This window comes from Acinonyx jubatus, chromosome X, assembly GCF_027475565.1.
Source record: "Acinonyx jubatus isolate Ajub_Pintada_27869175 chromosome X, VMU_Ajub_asm_v1.0, whole genome shotgun sequence".
NCBI lineage: Eukaryota > Metazoa > Chordata > Mammalia > Carnivora > Felidae > Acinonyx > Acinonyx jubatus.
In genome coordinates, this window is record NC_069389.1 from 30,690,236 (window position 1) to 30,706,507 (window position 16,272).

Consider the following 16,272-nt stretch of genomic DNA (forward strand, 5'->3'; position numbering starts at 1 on the left):
ACACGAGAGGACTGATTCCAGGGCTGACACAAGTCAGCAGGAAGACAACGTGACCCGTAGGGACGTACAACAATCTCCACTGTGAAACAGCTCTGTGCACAGAGCCCTGCCCCTGCTATTGGCCACGCCTCCCATGCCCCTCCACGCCCTCCCTACGCCCTCCCCCCCCACGCCCAGCCCCGCAGGCGTAACCGGATGTCCCACCCCCTGACTTCCTCCCACAGATCTTTCGGCTGTGCGGGATTCCATCTTAGGTCGGTGGAACCAAGTCAGCCGCCGAAAGAGTCCCGGTTGCACCTCGGCAGCAAGTAAGATTCCAAATGAGGACTGAGGGGACCTCCTGCCACAGAAATGAGGGGACCCATTAGATGAGAGCCCCAGTCCAACCCAGGGAGGCACCAGACCAGTCTGTCAGGCTGATCTACCATGCACTTCCATTTTGGATCTGTTTGAGGTGAAAGCTTTCTGTGGGGGGGCTAAGAGTCCCCTGACTTACTGCTAGTCCAGAAGAGGCTCCCGAGTGAATGCTGAGGGAACCACTCACCCCAGACAGCGGCGGGCTCACCGAGCCTCAGCCCGTCTGTCAGCCCTGACAGACTTCGGGCAGGGGCGATTGGAAGTGTGGCTGACTTCTGCCTCCAGAGTCTGAGGGAGGTGAGAGCTTAGTCTGAGGTAGTTGGTGTCACGTCGGCAAAGGCAGGAGTCCCGGCAAGGACCCCTCGTGAGTTCTCATGCTTCCACTGATCCCGGGTAGCCGTTGTGGGACGGCGTCAAGCCTGTGTTGTCAGCTCTTGATGCCGGTGGATGGGGTGGCTCCTCACTTCCTTTCTGGGTGTCTCAGACTTGTGGGGCCTCGATTGGAAGGTGGAGCGTCAGGTGATAGATGGCAGTGGTAATAACACCAAGCAGTATTCAGGTTGCCTAGCGCATGTGAGGATTGTAGGCTCGACCAACTGATGGGGGAGGAGCTCCAAGGAGCCCTTCCCCTGTTGTCAGCCCTGAGAGGCGCAGGGAAGGGATGGTGGGTGGAGGCGACTTTTCCTTTCCTCCTCTGGGGCTCAGGAGGTTAAAGGATTTGTTAAGTCAGCAGGAGTTCCAGGCCCTGGCAGAGGTCATTGAGCCATATTTGAAGGGCAAACTCGCCACATACGAGTGTAGTTGCACAGATCACAGGGAACCCTTGGGAGATTCTGAGCAGTGATAGCCAGAGGAGACACCCAATCACTCCTCCATGGCGTTCACTGGAATGTGACGGCTTTTATTGTCAATGGGTTAAAGTGAGTTTCCTGAAAGAGGTTTGAGGGGCCTGCCCACCACAGAACATACTGGTCCCAGAGTGTCTAGCCCCTACTGTGAATACTGGTAAGCCTGGCTATGGTGACTAGATGAGACTTTTCATGCCTTCTCACTTGTCTAAGAGAGAACAGACCTTTGGGGAGCAAGAGTGGCATTAGGAATCAGACACGTTCTGTCTGAGGCCCAACCATTAGCCACAGTAAAGACCTTGAGTGAGGGCTGAGAGAACTACCCATCCCTACCCATCCCAGAAGACTGGAACCTATCATAACCCTACTTAGTTCCCGTGACAGCCCTGGGAAGTTCTGGGCAGAACGCTCATGCTGAGACATTCCCTCATTTCCTGGGTAGTGAACTGAGGGTGATGAAAGTTCATCCGGAGAAGTGATATCAGATCCCGGGCCCTACCAGTAGTCGAAGAAAGCACCCTAAGTGAGACTGATGGAGACACCCACGTCAGAACAGACTGATAGCTACAGAACTGTGTCCCATTGTCACACCTGCAAAATTGGATGTGATGGGCCCCTAATTCCTCCTAGGGCAAGAGTCTTATACACTGTCAAGATTCAAGATATAGATCGTGATTGAGCAAACACTTGACCATCCACTTGAATGCAGAGGGGACCCCATGATATCTGCCCTGCGCCTATACTTGTTTCCTGAAAAGCCCCAGACAAAAATGGTCAGAAATCTCTTTTTTTTAAGTTTATTTTATTTATTTTGAGAGAGCACAAGAGGGGCAGAGAGAGAGGGAGAGAGAGAGAGAGAGAGAGAGAATCCCAAGCAGGCTCCTCACTGCCAGCATGGAGCCTGATGTGGGGCTTGAACCCACAAACCGTGAGATCATGACCTGAGCCGAAATCGAGAGTCAGATGCTTAACTGACTGAGCCGCCCAGACGCCCCTGTCAGAATCCTTAGCACTACAGGTTATACACTGTGGTCCTAGGGAGGTGGCAGTCTTGGTCTGCAGGGGGTGGGTTCAGATTAGCAGTGGATAGAGTGACCAGACAATGCAGGAATTTGTATAGAAACTCACAGTAAAGAGCGAAAACAATCCAGCCCAGAACATAGGATCACCGAGGAGCCCCCGTACCTTTATCGGATCAGGGTAACTGGGCAAGTATCCCATGCTAAATTGTGTATTCTCTTCCTTCCTGGGCATTTCAGGCGGTTGAGGTCCTTGGCCTACGTGCCCGCGTTACATGAGGTCCGCAAAGGAAGGATCCCAGGGCTTGCCAACAGTCACAGCAAGCGTCCTGAATGAGGTCCAAAGGGCTTACTCACCTGAGAACAGAGGGACCCCTAGAATGCCTAGCTCCTCCTATTACTCCAGGAAAAACCCAATAAAGGTGGATACATGGCATCCTCCCTAAACTTCTTGGGGTGACTCAGGAAAATAAAGCACTCTTGTATCATGAGTGATTAACATCACTTGGCAGACTGGTCCTGCCTGAGGCCCTACCAGTAGCCAAGGCAAGTACTTTGAGTGCATACTGAGGAACTGCTGACCACAAGAGAATGGGGAAGACAAGCCTAGCCTGGCCCTGTTCAGTGCTGAGAGGCTATGGGCAAGGCTCTATGGTAGTCGTGACCACTAATTACCTCTTCCCCATCTTGAGGCGAAGCCTTTGGTCTCAGGGGGCAGTGCTAGTTCAGGAAATGAAGAGATCCCAGGATTTGCCTGGATTCAAAGCAGGGTAACAGAGTGAAAACTGGGGGTTGGGAGTGGGGGGAAGGTGGGCACTGACACCAGTACAAATAGCATCCACAGAATCTAGCTCCTGTTGTCAGCCCTGGGAAACCCCAGGTAGGCTTTCTGGAGGAGGTACCTCCAGGGTTCCTGGTCTTAGGAGATGTGACTTTGGTCTTAGGGGCACCGCCTCATAGTAGCATGGGGAGATGAGCCAGGCCCTGTTGAATGCCAAGGTAATGAACTTGAGTGAGGATTGATGGGAGCACCCTCAGAACAGAAATGGCTCTGTAGAGCCAACCACACCTGCCTAGTGTGATCCCTGAGAATTCTCAGCTTGGGTTTGCTAGCTGCATCCTCCGGAGCATTAAGACTTCCTCCTTCATGCCCTTCTGGGACACAGCAACCAGGAGTCAGGAAACCTGTGAGGCCCTATAGCAGTGTTGTCATGAGAAGTCCATTGGAGACAGCTCTTAATCAGTGCCACCCCAATTGAGTTTAGCAGCTGAGGCTACTCGCATCTGCCTTCTTCCTCTTAGGTGGCGATTCCCCATTGCCCACCTTTTTGTCCACACTCCTGCCTACTGCCATCCACAAGAGATATCATGCCTCTGCCCCAGAAGAGTCCACAATACTCATGTGATCGATGCCTTCCAGCCCGCAGTGTGACCCAGGGCCTGGAGGATGCAGATGACTCCAAGGCTCTGGAGGAGACCTGTCTCTCCTCCCATCCTCTAATGCCTGGCACTTCGAAGGAGGCTCCTAGTGTTGGTATACCCAGCAACCCTGAGAATCCTCAGAGTTTCTGCTCCTCTTCCATTGCCATCGCAACCACCTCAACAAGTGAGCTGAATGAGGGCTCCGATAGCCAAGAAGAGGAGGATAGCACCTCAGGGGCTGGGCCAGATGCCAAAAATGTGCCTGTAGATGCCCTAGATAAGATGGTGGCTTTGTTGGTGGATTTCATGCTGTTCAAGTATCTAAAGAAAGAGCTCATGACAAAGGCAGATACGAAGATCGTCATCAAAGGGTATGAAGAGCACTTCGCTGAGGTCTTCCTGAAAGCCTCTGAGCGCATGGAGATGGTCTTCGGCCTTGATGTGAAGGAAGTGGATCCCATCAACCACTGCTATGCCTTCTTCATCAAATTGGGCCTCACCTATGATGGGGTGCTGCATGGTAAAGAGGGCATACCCAAGACGGGTGTCCTGATACTTATCCTGGGTGTGATCTTCATGAAGGGCAACAGTGCCACTGAAAAGGAAGTCTGGGAAGTTCTGAAGTTGACGGGGATATATCCCGGGAGGAAGCAATCCCTCTTTGGGGACCCCAGGAAGCTCATCACCCAAGATTTCGTGAAGGGAAAGTACCTGGAATACCGCCGGGTGGCCAACAGTGATCCCGCACAATTTGAATTCCTCTGGGGCTCAAGAGCCCACGCTGAAACCACCAAGATGAAAGTCCTGGAGTTTCTGGCCAAGGTTCATGGGACTGACCCGAGTTCTTTCCCATCTCAGTATGAGGAGGCTTTGCAAGAAGAAGAAGAGAGAACCCGAGCCAGAATGTCAGCCATGGCTATCTCTACTTCTGTGGCCACTGCAAGTTTGTAGTGCCAAGTCCAGTCACTTCTCTTGCCCCTAGTGAAGCCTGAGGCAGGTTCTTCACTTTGTCTTTGAGAAGGTCAGTTAGTGTTCATAGAATTTAGGTCTGTGATGAGGTGAAAGCAATAGTTTATATGTCTATGTGTTCCTATATTGTGTAATTTGAAAATTATTTTTTAAACTTATGCATTTGTTTAAATAGTGTTTCTTTTGATATAGATTCAATTAGTCAAAATCTCCAAGTTTATGAAACTATAGGTCACAAATTTAATGCTATGATGAGGTTTAATATAGTGTGAGTTTTGTTATTTTATTAAACTGTGAAACCATCTTAAATAATTACTTGGAAAAGATAACTTGGAACTGCAGTAGGTGTTTACTGCAAATCTGAGAGTGATCAGTTTTAAGGTGGTTGAGTTCAATAAATGGAAAAAAAAAATTGTCAATCTGTGGCCCCCTTTTGCCTTTTATATTTTTTTTTATAAAATTAGATTATATATTCTTTAATATGCTGAACTTGTTTATGGATATATAAAAATAAATGTCAATATATTAGACCCCCTGTTTGTTTCTTTTATTCCCCAAACCTTAACTGAACATTTGCTTTTGGAAATCACTATGGTGGTCTTGGAGATTCTAGCATTAACAAGACCTACGACCTGCCCTTTTAATTTTTATCTATAGGATCAGCAATCCTATAATTATGGTGGGATATCTTCTCATATCTAAGGGGCAAGTAAAAGAAGGAGTTAGTATGTGAGTGGAGGTGTTCCATTTGAGACTGTAAAATGTTAGTGCCCTGGAGAAAGTAAATTTGGGGATTGGGGAACCTGGAATTCCTATAGTGAGTGTTAATTTTTAACTTAAATTTGGATGTAGGCAAGCTGAGCCTGCGGGGGGTGGTGATCAGATATTAGAGCTTCAGAGAGTTTGTCACTGAACTGAGACTCGCAAATCCTGATTGCAAAAGTGTTCTTTTATGTACTTTGGGTAATGGTTAAAAAAGACATAAATCTCCATTGGGGCAGGAATACAAGTTGTTCTGTGATATTGTCCCTGTGCCATTGAACATAATTCACAAATGAAGTTTTTAAACACTTTTTTAAATGTTTATTTATTTATTTGGGGAGGGTGTGGGATGGGGAGTGGCAGAGAGAAAGGGAGAGAATGAAACCCAAGTAAGCTCCATGCTGTCAGTGCAGAGCCTGACACAGAGCCTTTATGATCTCATAAACCTCAAGATCATGACCTGAGCTAAACCAAGAGCTGGACTCTCAAATGAGTGAGCCACCCAAACACCCCCGCAAACTAATTTTTATACACATAGTCTTCGAAGAGTTTTGAGAGATAACTGATACTTCATTGAGATAAGATACCGGGAAACCATTGGGTTGGCTTTTGTTGCCCTGGTCTGGGAGAGCCTGAGACTACTCCATTTAAGGCATACTTTAAATAAGTTATTTTCAGTGTAATTTTGCATAGTCTAAGAAATGCTTATATTTTTATGACTGTGAAATTAATGAGAATAGGAGTGATTTGAATGGAACAGAAGCTAGGGAGGCAAGTACTTGGTCCTTGTCACAAATTCTAGGAATTTTGAGTTGCATCCAGATGGAGAAGAAATTCTCTATTATTAAAGAACACAACATCCGAGGGGATATATTTACTGAGGTTTACTTGCTAAGTAGCATTTTGGTTGATCTGATATTCCGTGCCCTGTAGTACTTCATGTTTTTTGAAACAAACTAGATTTTTAAAAAATCACTTAGGTGAGGTTGATGGGATCTGTGGTTAAAATAATTGCAGTAATAACTGTCATTGATTAAAGACCTAAGTTATGTCAGACACTATAACAGGTGCCTTACATATATATTGAATTCTTTCAGACAGTTTCATATGACAAGGCTTATCAGACTCTTCAGATGAAGAACCTAAGATTTACAATGCTTGGGAATGTGCCCAAGTGCACAGGTCTGGTATGTGACAGAACTGAGGCTAGAGTTGTGGTCTGAGTTCTTCTGGAGCCCACTTGCTTCCACTCCTCCTGCCTGAGGCTCATACTCTATCTCTAGATTTATTTCTCTTCTCACTATTCCATATTGCCTGTTAGGATAAAAAGGACTTTGAATCTCAAGTACTAAACACACATGTCAAGAACAAAGGTGAAAAATGATAATCAAATGCAATTTGGGAATTGTCTGTAGGCTTCACTTACCTAGGGTCCTGCTGCCCTTAACCCCAGGGTTTCTTCAGGTCTGGCTGCCCAGGGGCTAGAATTTTTGTCCAGTTCCACCTTGTTTGTGTGTAGGGGTTCAGAATATGTCATCCCAGAATATGCCACTGGGGCATATTGGTTATTTTCAATTAAAGGTACCTGAGAAACAGCCAGTGCAGGAGGGACATTACAACTCTCCTTTATCCCCCTAAAAGAAGGAGAGAAATCTCCCATGTGAAAGATGCCCTCCCTGTACCAGGAGGATAGAAGGCATCTTTATCACCAGAGATAGGGAATTGGGAGCCAAGAAGGCTATATAAATAAATCTTGTTAATTCTTCACCATTTACTTCCCCTAGCCCGAACCCCTCTGCCCTATCAATTCTTCACAGAATTAGTGTTTGTCTAAAAGCTTCCTGCTTTGGTTTCCTCTTTTAGTCTCACATCTTTGTAGGGCTCCCATACATACCTATGTATGTAATTAAATTTGGTTTTTCTTCTTTTAATCTTTTTATTACAGGAGGCTTCTTAGTCAAGTACCTGGAGGGTAAAAGATAAATTATTTTTCCTCTCCTACATGTGCATGACAATGCCCTTCTCCTCAGTGTTCTCCAGTGTATTCTTTTATCCAAATTTGAACCTAAATCTGTTGACCAGATCTTCATTGCATCCTCCTCTGACATTGACATCCTGGTCCCAGTTGAATAGCCCAGAATCATTTGCCCTTTCCCTGACTTAGCAATATCCCATTCCAGTAAAAGATCATTTTGACAATAATATTTAGACCTGGTCATCACTACTGGGTGTCTTTATCACATTCTCAAAATGATTTCCAGATGATCCAGTGAGTATACTCTGATTTGACAAAGCAGCTACTAGTTTGGGTACTATATCTCTAACAGATAGAATTTTGATGTTTGTGGTAGAATTTTAATGGGATTTTTAATTTAAAAACAAGAAAAAAATCCTCCCATTTCTTCAATGAGAGTACATTTTAAGTTAAATTTGAATATAGAGCAAGATGAGGCTGAGGGGACTGAGGGAGCTACTGGACACAAACCAGTGAGTGAGCTTCACTTGGTTAAAAACCAAAACCTTTCCTGTAAGTGTTAGATGAGGAAAGAACATTGAAATAACTAAGTAAGCAAACATCTGCAGTGTCTCAGTTTCCGTAAAGTCTGGAGTCCTTCTAAGAAGTACAATATGGTTCTTCGGAATTCTCTTTGGATAATAGATGATAGATAGATAGTTAGAATCTTGGTTTTCGGGGCGCCTGGGTGGTGCAGTCGGTTAAGCGTCCGACTTCAGCCAGGTCATGATCTCGCACTCCGTGAGTTCGAGCCCCGCGTCGGGCTCTGGGCTGATGGCTCAGAGCCTGGAACCTGTTTCCGATTCTGTGTCTCCCTCTCTCTCTGCCCCTCCCCTGTTCATGCTCTGTCTCTCTCTGTCCCAAAAATAAATAAACGTTGAAAGAAAAAATTAAAAAAAAAAAAAAGAATCTTGGTTTTCAATGCACGTAATTGCATTTGTGCAGATATCCAGGCATTTTCAGTCAGGTGATAGATAGCAGAGAATGGAAAGGTAAAGTTTTGTCAATGCACCAAGAGTAAGGAGAAAATTCTCAGTGTACTGTGATCATAGTGGTTATTGAAAAGGACTGTGCATAATGGTGCTTTTGAGTCAAGTATGACCAACACTTCCTGCAAAGATATACAAGGTCCTTTTGAAAAATATATCTGACTCTGTATTGGAAAACACCTGTTACAAAGTAAGATCTCAAAAGTTGGAGAATCCCAAAAACATTTTGCCTCCTCGGGAACTCCACCAGAAAATGAAGGAGGTTATGGATGTAACAAATTCTAGTGGCCACTCTCTACTAGGCCCCTACTGTGTAAGAGTTTATGGGAGAGACTACAAGTGCTCATCAACAACGTGTCTTCCACTCTTTCCTGGGTACATGGGAAGACTACCGTGCCAAGTTCACTTGCACAAAGTTCACAAAGCATCTTGTGACGAGCCCTTGCCAATGAAATATGAACATAAATGATGTTTGTCACAGGCCAACGTATTTGAGAGCCAGTATGCCACCATAATGTCTTCCATCCATTCAGCAGCAAACATGGGGATTATATGCTGAGATGTGGAAGTACAAGATGGTAGCAGCCTAGATCTCTGTTACCTGGTAACCAAGATTCCCTGCCAAATCAAAATTAGATTTTATGTGCATAAGGTAGACACTTTTGTTATGCTAAGCCATTTAGTTTTCAGGTATTGTCACTTCCATCAGCTAGCATAAGCTTTATCTAACTCATACACAGCTACTATTTCTGTTGTTAGGCCTATTTAAATATTTTAATGACAAAGCTGATAGTGCGCATATTCTTGGTGCAAAAATGTTAAAAATAAAGACAAATCACAATCTTTACCCTTACAATAGTCTTCCATAATTCAGCCACATTCTCAGAGATAGCCACGATGAATCTAGTATATTATTTTACAGCTAATTGTAGGCTTTCTCATACATAGCTGTGTTATAAAATTATTTGTGATTTTAAAATATAATGGGTCATGATATACATATTATACTGCCATGAGTCTTTCACACTTAATATGAATGCATGATCTTTCCATGACAATACATATGAATGTATTTCACTTTTATAACTGCTCCCATAGTATGCATGTGCCATAATTAATCATCTTCTGACAGGCACATAATTTTTTCTCATTTCTTGCTATGACTTATAAAACTGAAATATTTTGAACATGGCTTATTGGACTAAAGTATATTGTTCTGAGAGAAGATGAAAATTAGGTTAAAGGGGAGAGTGTATGGAGATTGTAGATTTTTATAAATATTGCCAAAATTTCATCCCCAAATACTGTACCAATTCATATTCTCACAAATTAATGCATGTTAACGGCATAAACACACATTTATTATTTTATAAGTTAAAGGTACTCAATTTGAGAAGGAAGGATTTAATCAAAACGACCAGTTGACAGGGAATGGGACCAGACAAGACACGTTTAATGAGGGATGAGGATCCAGAGAAAGAGCAATGCTCAGGGTCCATGAGAGAGACTACATGTAAATCCAAGTCCAGACAGCCTAGAGCAGGCTGGTAGTCAAAATTCTGAAACCAGAGTTCAGTGTACGATGGAGAAAGGACCAGAAGGAGAGATAGTGGGGAATCTGTGTGGAGTCCAGGACAACTCTCATGAATAGGCTTGGGACATCCCTGAATCACCACTAACAGATGGAAATTATATGGTTATCTGAGTGGGGAGATTACTGGATGGAAGGACAAGAGATAACTGCCATTCTGTTGAATTCCTGAAGATACTGTTAGACCAAATATAGCTGTAATGTTACTAGAGGATGTTACTAGTGGATTTTGGGAAAGCTACATGTCTTAACTCTTCTGGTGGTCCACTGAACCTTTGCCCATGTATCGGGCCTGGGATCTGTGTATGGTGGGTTCTCTCCACTGAGGTCTAGGCTACATGAATGTTAGTGTGTAGTGATAGACAGCTGAGACAGGAAAGAAGTACCAATGAGTAGTGGAAGGCAGCATGCAAGTACAATGAGAAGGAAATTTAAAGGGGGTACCCTAGTACTAATTTCCTCAGTTGCTCTTCAGGTAAAAGCCTAGCTGTGGATATGTGTCCTAAAATAATCCAGATGGTGTCCCCATCACAGACTGATTCTCATGTTTCCTGAGTTTGTGGCATCCACCAGAGAGTGGGTATCTTCAGACTTTGATCACTGGCCTACGTTACCAACAGATACTGGCTCAGGGAGAGGGTTAACCTGAGGTGCAGAGATTTGCAGGTTGGATTCAGAACCTGTGGTGATTGTACTCTTGCCTTCCGAATCGACTTGGTGTTGGGGATGTAAAGAGTCCAATGCAGGGGGCGCCTGAGTGGCTCAGTCAGTTGAGTGCCTAACTTCGGCTCAGGTCATGATCTCACTGCTTGTGGGGTCAAGCCCCGCGTCGGGCTCTGTGCTGACAGCTCAGAGCCTGGAGCCTGCTTCAGATTCTGTGTCTCCCTCTCTCTCTGCCCCTACCCTGCTTACGCTCTCTCTCTCTCTCTCTCTCTCTCTCTCTCTCTCAAAATAATTAAAAACATTAAATAAATTTAAAAAAAATTTTTTAAAAAAAGAGTCCAATGCAGGAAGCATCACATACCATCCTGTTGTGAGCATTCCCAACTCCAAGACAGTGTTTGAGCCTGCACCCACCACAGGTTGCTCAAATAACTATATATACCATTTATAATGGGGGCAGGATTTTTTCTTTTAGTTAATTAATTTCTAATGTTCATTATGATACCAGATTTTAATTTTAATTCTCATATTTATCTGTAACATGATTTAAGTTGCTGTTTTCCATTCTTAGGAAGGAAATTAAAAAAAGAAAAAAACTCAGTTGTTTAAGCATCCAACTCTTCATTTTGTCTCAGGTCATTATCTTGGGGTTTGTGAGTTGGAGCTCTGCATCAGGCTCTGTGCTGACAGTGTGGAGCCTGCTTGGGATTCTCTCTCTCTCTCTCTCTCTCTCTCAGTCTCTCTCTCTCTCTCTCTCTCTCTCTCAAAATAAATAAATAAGCTTAAAAAAACTATAGTAGGCTCAACATGAATTATTATTAGTTGATAGCCCTGGAACTCCCATAATGAGCCCTGAGACCTTAAGGAAGTCATTTGGTCTAATTATGTCTACGAACACAAAGACAATGAACACATCTGTTCCACAAAACTTTAGTATTTCATGGAGTAGTGGTGAGAGGTAGATAGGGAGAAGGGAAACTGTTCAAAATAAGGAGGAAAAAAAATGTGGTCTCCATTCCTCTTTTGCAGTGAAAGACATTTTTATTTTAACTACTGGGCTTCCGTGTAAATTTTGTTTTAAAAAGGAAAAAATATGTAACAGTTCAGTTTTTAGAAAACCACTATGAAAACCACTGAACAATATGATAACGATTTTTTTTTCTGGGGCCAACATTTTATATTTCCACTAGTAATACATATGTACAGAAATACTTTTTCAATTATAATAGCTACTTTTTGACATTTTTCTGTATCCTAGAGATTTGGTTGAAAGTGTTGGTAAATAATGACATTCTATGACTTAGGTACTGTCATTTTATGATGTTGGTTCACAGAGCAAACTGTACCCAACACTTCAGTAAGCAATTTCCAAAAAGGTTATTTTTTAAATGGAATTTAAAGTCAAAAGGTGTTGTAATTGATGCTCTATATGACATTTATTTTCAATTTTTAAATTTTCTTTCAAAGAAACTTCATCTGTATTTGAAAAATAAAAGCCATGTCTGTATACTCTCGTATATTATCTTTTTTTTTTTTCTTTTTCTCTCTTTAACTTTTAAAAAGTATTTATATTCGTTCCAGTTAGTGAGCATACAGTGTTATATCAGTTTCAGGTGTACTATATAGTGATTCAACATGTCCACACACCACCCGGAGCTTTCATCTGTAGTCTTAAAGCCCAAACATTATTTCTAGTAAAAAGATAAATGGGGAAAGAAAGCATGTTTCCACCTAAATATGCTTTAATTTGATTTTTAACATCACAGCTAAAATTTAAGTTTAAATATTAGCTAACATTAGTATTAAATGTTTTAATGATAAAAAGAAATGCAAATATGTAGATAGCAATAGAGAACTTGTAATAAATTAACTGTAATAATACTTAATTTCTTAATCTTTTTGTTAATGTTTATTTATTTGTTGTGAGGGAGGTGCAGAGAGAAAGGGAGAGAGAGAATCCTGAGCAGGCTCTGTGCTGTCAGTGCTGAGCCCAGCATGGGGCTCGATCTCACAAATTGTGAGATCATGAACTGAGCCTAAATCAAGAGTCCATTGCTTAACCAGCTGAGCCTCCATTTGCCTCCTTAATTTCCTAATATGATCAGTCTTCTCCAGTCCCTCACAAGTTTAAGAATACTTCTGATTCTTCTGAAGAATTGCTTCAAGTCAGAAGCCCTCTGCAATGTAACTGCAGCTCTAGGCCAGTTAGCCTGTGGACCCAAAGTCCTTAACTAGTATAGCATTTAACAAATTATCCTCGGAAATGCTGCTGAAAAAAAATTTCTAATAAATATTATACCTTTTCCTCCAACTAAAATGGGAAAAAATTCCATATAAGAAACTACATCTTAATGTTTGCTAGCAAAAAATCAGAAGGTGGTTGCTCTTTTCCTAAACTAAGCCCTTTTTAGATAGGAATGTGTTTTTTTTTCCAGTTTATAACTTAAAACTTGTAAACCATCAACACCACCTCACAGAGGCTACACAATTATTTTTGAAGACAGTGACAATTACAAATAAAAGATCATCAGAAAAAATATTGACAGGTTTTGCAACAAAGGTGTAAAATTATTTTCCTCCCTATAAAATATGAGTAAATATACAATATAGTCTTAAGGAAAGGAATAAACATGAATTGGACTAGTATGATAAATTAATTACTACACAGATTAAGGCTATATCAGCCCTTTCTGTCCTGAGAAAGCAGTATGAAGAGACCTATAAATCTGGTTGATGATTTTATGAAAACTAGTGAAGGGACAGTCTTAGATAAGCAATTTTAAAATTACGCTAGAAAATATTTCATAAGTGTTAGTAAGGTACACATGGTTGGAAGAAAATTGAGATCAATGTTCCTTGATAAGAGATTTTCCCACCAAAGAAGACACCTATAATTGTGAGTCACAAATTGTACTTTCAATTTCTCCTGTGAATTGAAAAGTATATTTCTACACAGCAGCTCTAGCACATACAAAAAACTTTAGTGGTAGGGCACCTGGGTGGCTCAGTTGGTAAAGCCTCTGACTTCCGCTCAGGTCATGATCTCGTGGTAGGTGAGTTTGAGCCCCGCATAGGGTTCTCTGCTGTCAGTGCAAAGTCCACTTTGGATCCTCTGTCTCCCTCTCACTCTGCCCTTCCTCTGCTTGCACGCATGTTTTCTCTCGCGCGCTCAAAAATAAAATAAAATAAAATAAAATATTTTTAAAAATCTTCAGTGGTTAATTAACCCAGTTTAAGAGCACTTCCATTATTATTTCCCTTTTATATCCTCAGCTGAATCTATCTAATTGGATATATAAACTGCTCCCCAAAGGAGAATTCAGATCACATGTTTCCACTTAGGGTGCCAGTCCTCTAGTGCATAAAATGGATCGTGAGTGGTCTTGAAGGATGGAACTTTTAAAACTGCTGAACTTTGATCCTCCGTTTCTGCAAAACCATCCATTTCATGCATGAAAATGAAAGAATGGTTATTTCATTGCAGGTGGTGATTCTTATTAAGTGAAACATTTTCTTTTATTATGTCTTTTCTTTTATTGTGGGAAGAACATTTAACATGAGATTCTACCCTCTTAACAGACATTGCAAGCACAGTACCATATTGTTATTTATAGGCAACATGTTGTACGGCAGATCTCTAGAACTTATTCATCTAACATAAATGAAACTTTATACCGGTTGGATGTTGGATATGTGCATTTCCTTGAATGTAGTGGTGGTATCACAGGTGTTTGCATTTGTCAAAACTCATCAAATTATAAACACTAACTATGTACAACTCTTTGTATAACAATTATATCTTAGTAAAGCTTTTTTAAAATAATAAAAAAAATTTTTTTTCATACTTCCAAACCTTTCACCTAGAGGGAACAACATATAGATACTTACAGTGAATTTGGGCTTATAAAAAAAAAAATCTAAATCTAAAATCTGAAAAAAAAATGTGTCTTGGGGCCTAGAAGTCGCTGTATCAGCATGGAGGTGGGAAAGTGAAATGAAAAGGTTTCCCCTTCTTGGGAAGTATATAGGGAAACTTCCATAAATGGAGACAAAAAGCATGAGCATCAGGATGAGATTTGGGTCACAGGTATGAGTGGCCTAATTTTAAAAAAATAAATAAATAAATAAACCAATAGCATATACAGATTAGTTAAAATATATTAAAAGAGCTGAAACATTGCATTACTTTAAAAAGTCACTAATTGGCAATGTCATGAAATATAGACACAGCAAACAGTATATTTAGATGAATCACAAGACCTTAGCCTCAGTGTTAAACGATAAATCAGAGTGGTTAAAATATAAATGAGGAGTATTCTAAAAATAACACTGACCTCAAAGTCTCAAAGACCCCATAAAAGCTCGTCAGATGTCAGAAAGAATATTGTACACTATAAATAATGATTAAAGTGACTAAGACATCATCTCTGCTTTAAAGAAATATGTAATTAAATAAAAGACAATGACAAGTAGACAAACTACTGTATCGTTAGGTAAAAGATGACAAGGGTATTGAAGCAAAAGCTGAAGGGAGGAAGTGGCCTTTCAGAGGGTCACTGAAGAAAGCTAGCATTTTGAGTAATCTCTATGCCCAATGTGGGGCTCGAACTCACAACCTCGAGGTCAAAAGTCACATGCTCCACCAACTGAGACAGGGACCCAGAATAATAATGCTAGCATTTTGAAATGGTTGTGTTTGGAGCAAAGGAAAAGGTCTCTTCTATCAAAAGGGGAATGCAGGATAAGGCAAAGAGATAGTGTTTGTTCATGGAAGAAGTACCATTTAGCTCATGAGAAAGAAACAATGAGACAAGTGGGTGGTTTGGATGCCTGCACAGGGGACTTTGTGGACAAGAGATGACAGGAGAAGGACAACAATTCAGGTAGATTAGACAGGAGAGTCTGAGGGAAGTAATTTTGTCATCAAAGATATTATAATAATGCAGGAGAGATAAACTGATAAGATAAATTATAAAGGGGATTGTATTTGAGATAAAATTCAAAAAATGCAGAGGAATAACATCAGAAACAATAAATAACCAGAATGTAAGTTGCAGTCAAAAAGAGTGCCAGCTTCAGAAAAAGGAGGTGCTCTTTCTATCAGTTTATAAGGAGCCTAGGATCTCCTAGGAAAGGGTGAAGCTAGTGGAGGATGATTATTTATAGCAAAGAAGCTTTGCAATTGGTGTGAAACAGGGATTCAAAGACATAACACTTCATCAACTCTGTCATTGTCAATGTACAGGGAACTCTGCACTTCCATGAAATGAAGATCTGTTACATCTTAATGACATATAGTCAAGTTACCAGTTGAAAATAATCTAGGCCTGGCCTTGGAAACACAAATGGTGCAAGAGCTGAGGAGATCTAAAATGTCATGTCATATATAATTTTCTAATCCAAACTTCAACTACAACAACCTACACAATTTTCTAAATGTATATCACTTGTGCATGTTCTATATTCTAGCCATGCCATTTCCTCCTAGCAAACATCTTGTCTCTCCTCTTCTGATCCAAGTCTAATACATCCCTTTAGAACCCAAATAATTCCTGCCTCATCAAAAAGTCTTTGGTTGATAAATTTAGATTATATTGATCTCTTCCCTTATCTTAATTCTACTCTCCTGCAAGTCTCC

At 41.5% G+C, this 16,272-nt stretch overlaps 1 protein-coding gene across 1 annotated transcript; it reads left to right on the top strand.

Annotated features, from left to right (window-relative positions):
* Positions 1-211: 211 nt before the first annotated feature.
* Positions 212-5,664, top strand: MAGEB16 (MAGE family member B16). The gene is made up of 2 exons (XM_027053203.2): positions 212-308; positions 3,527-5,664. Exon 2 carries the CDS (start codon positions 3,593-3,595, stop codon positions 4,595-4,597), a length of 1,005 nt encoding a protein of 334 aa, XP_026909004.1. The 5' UTR covers positions 212-308; positions 3,527-3,592; the 3' UTR covers positions 4,598-5,664.
* Positions 5,665-16,272: the final 10,608 nt, after the last annotated feature.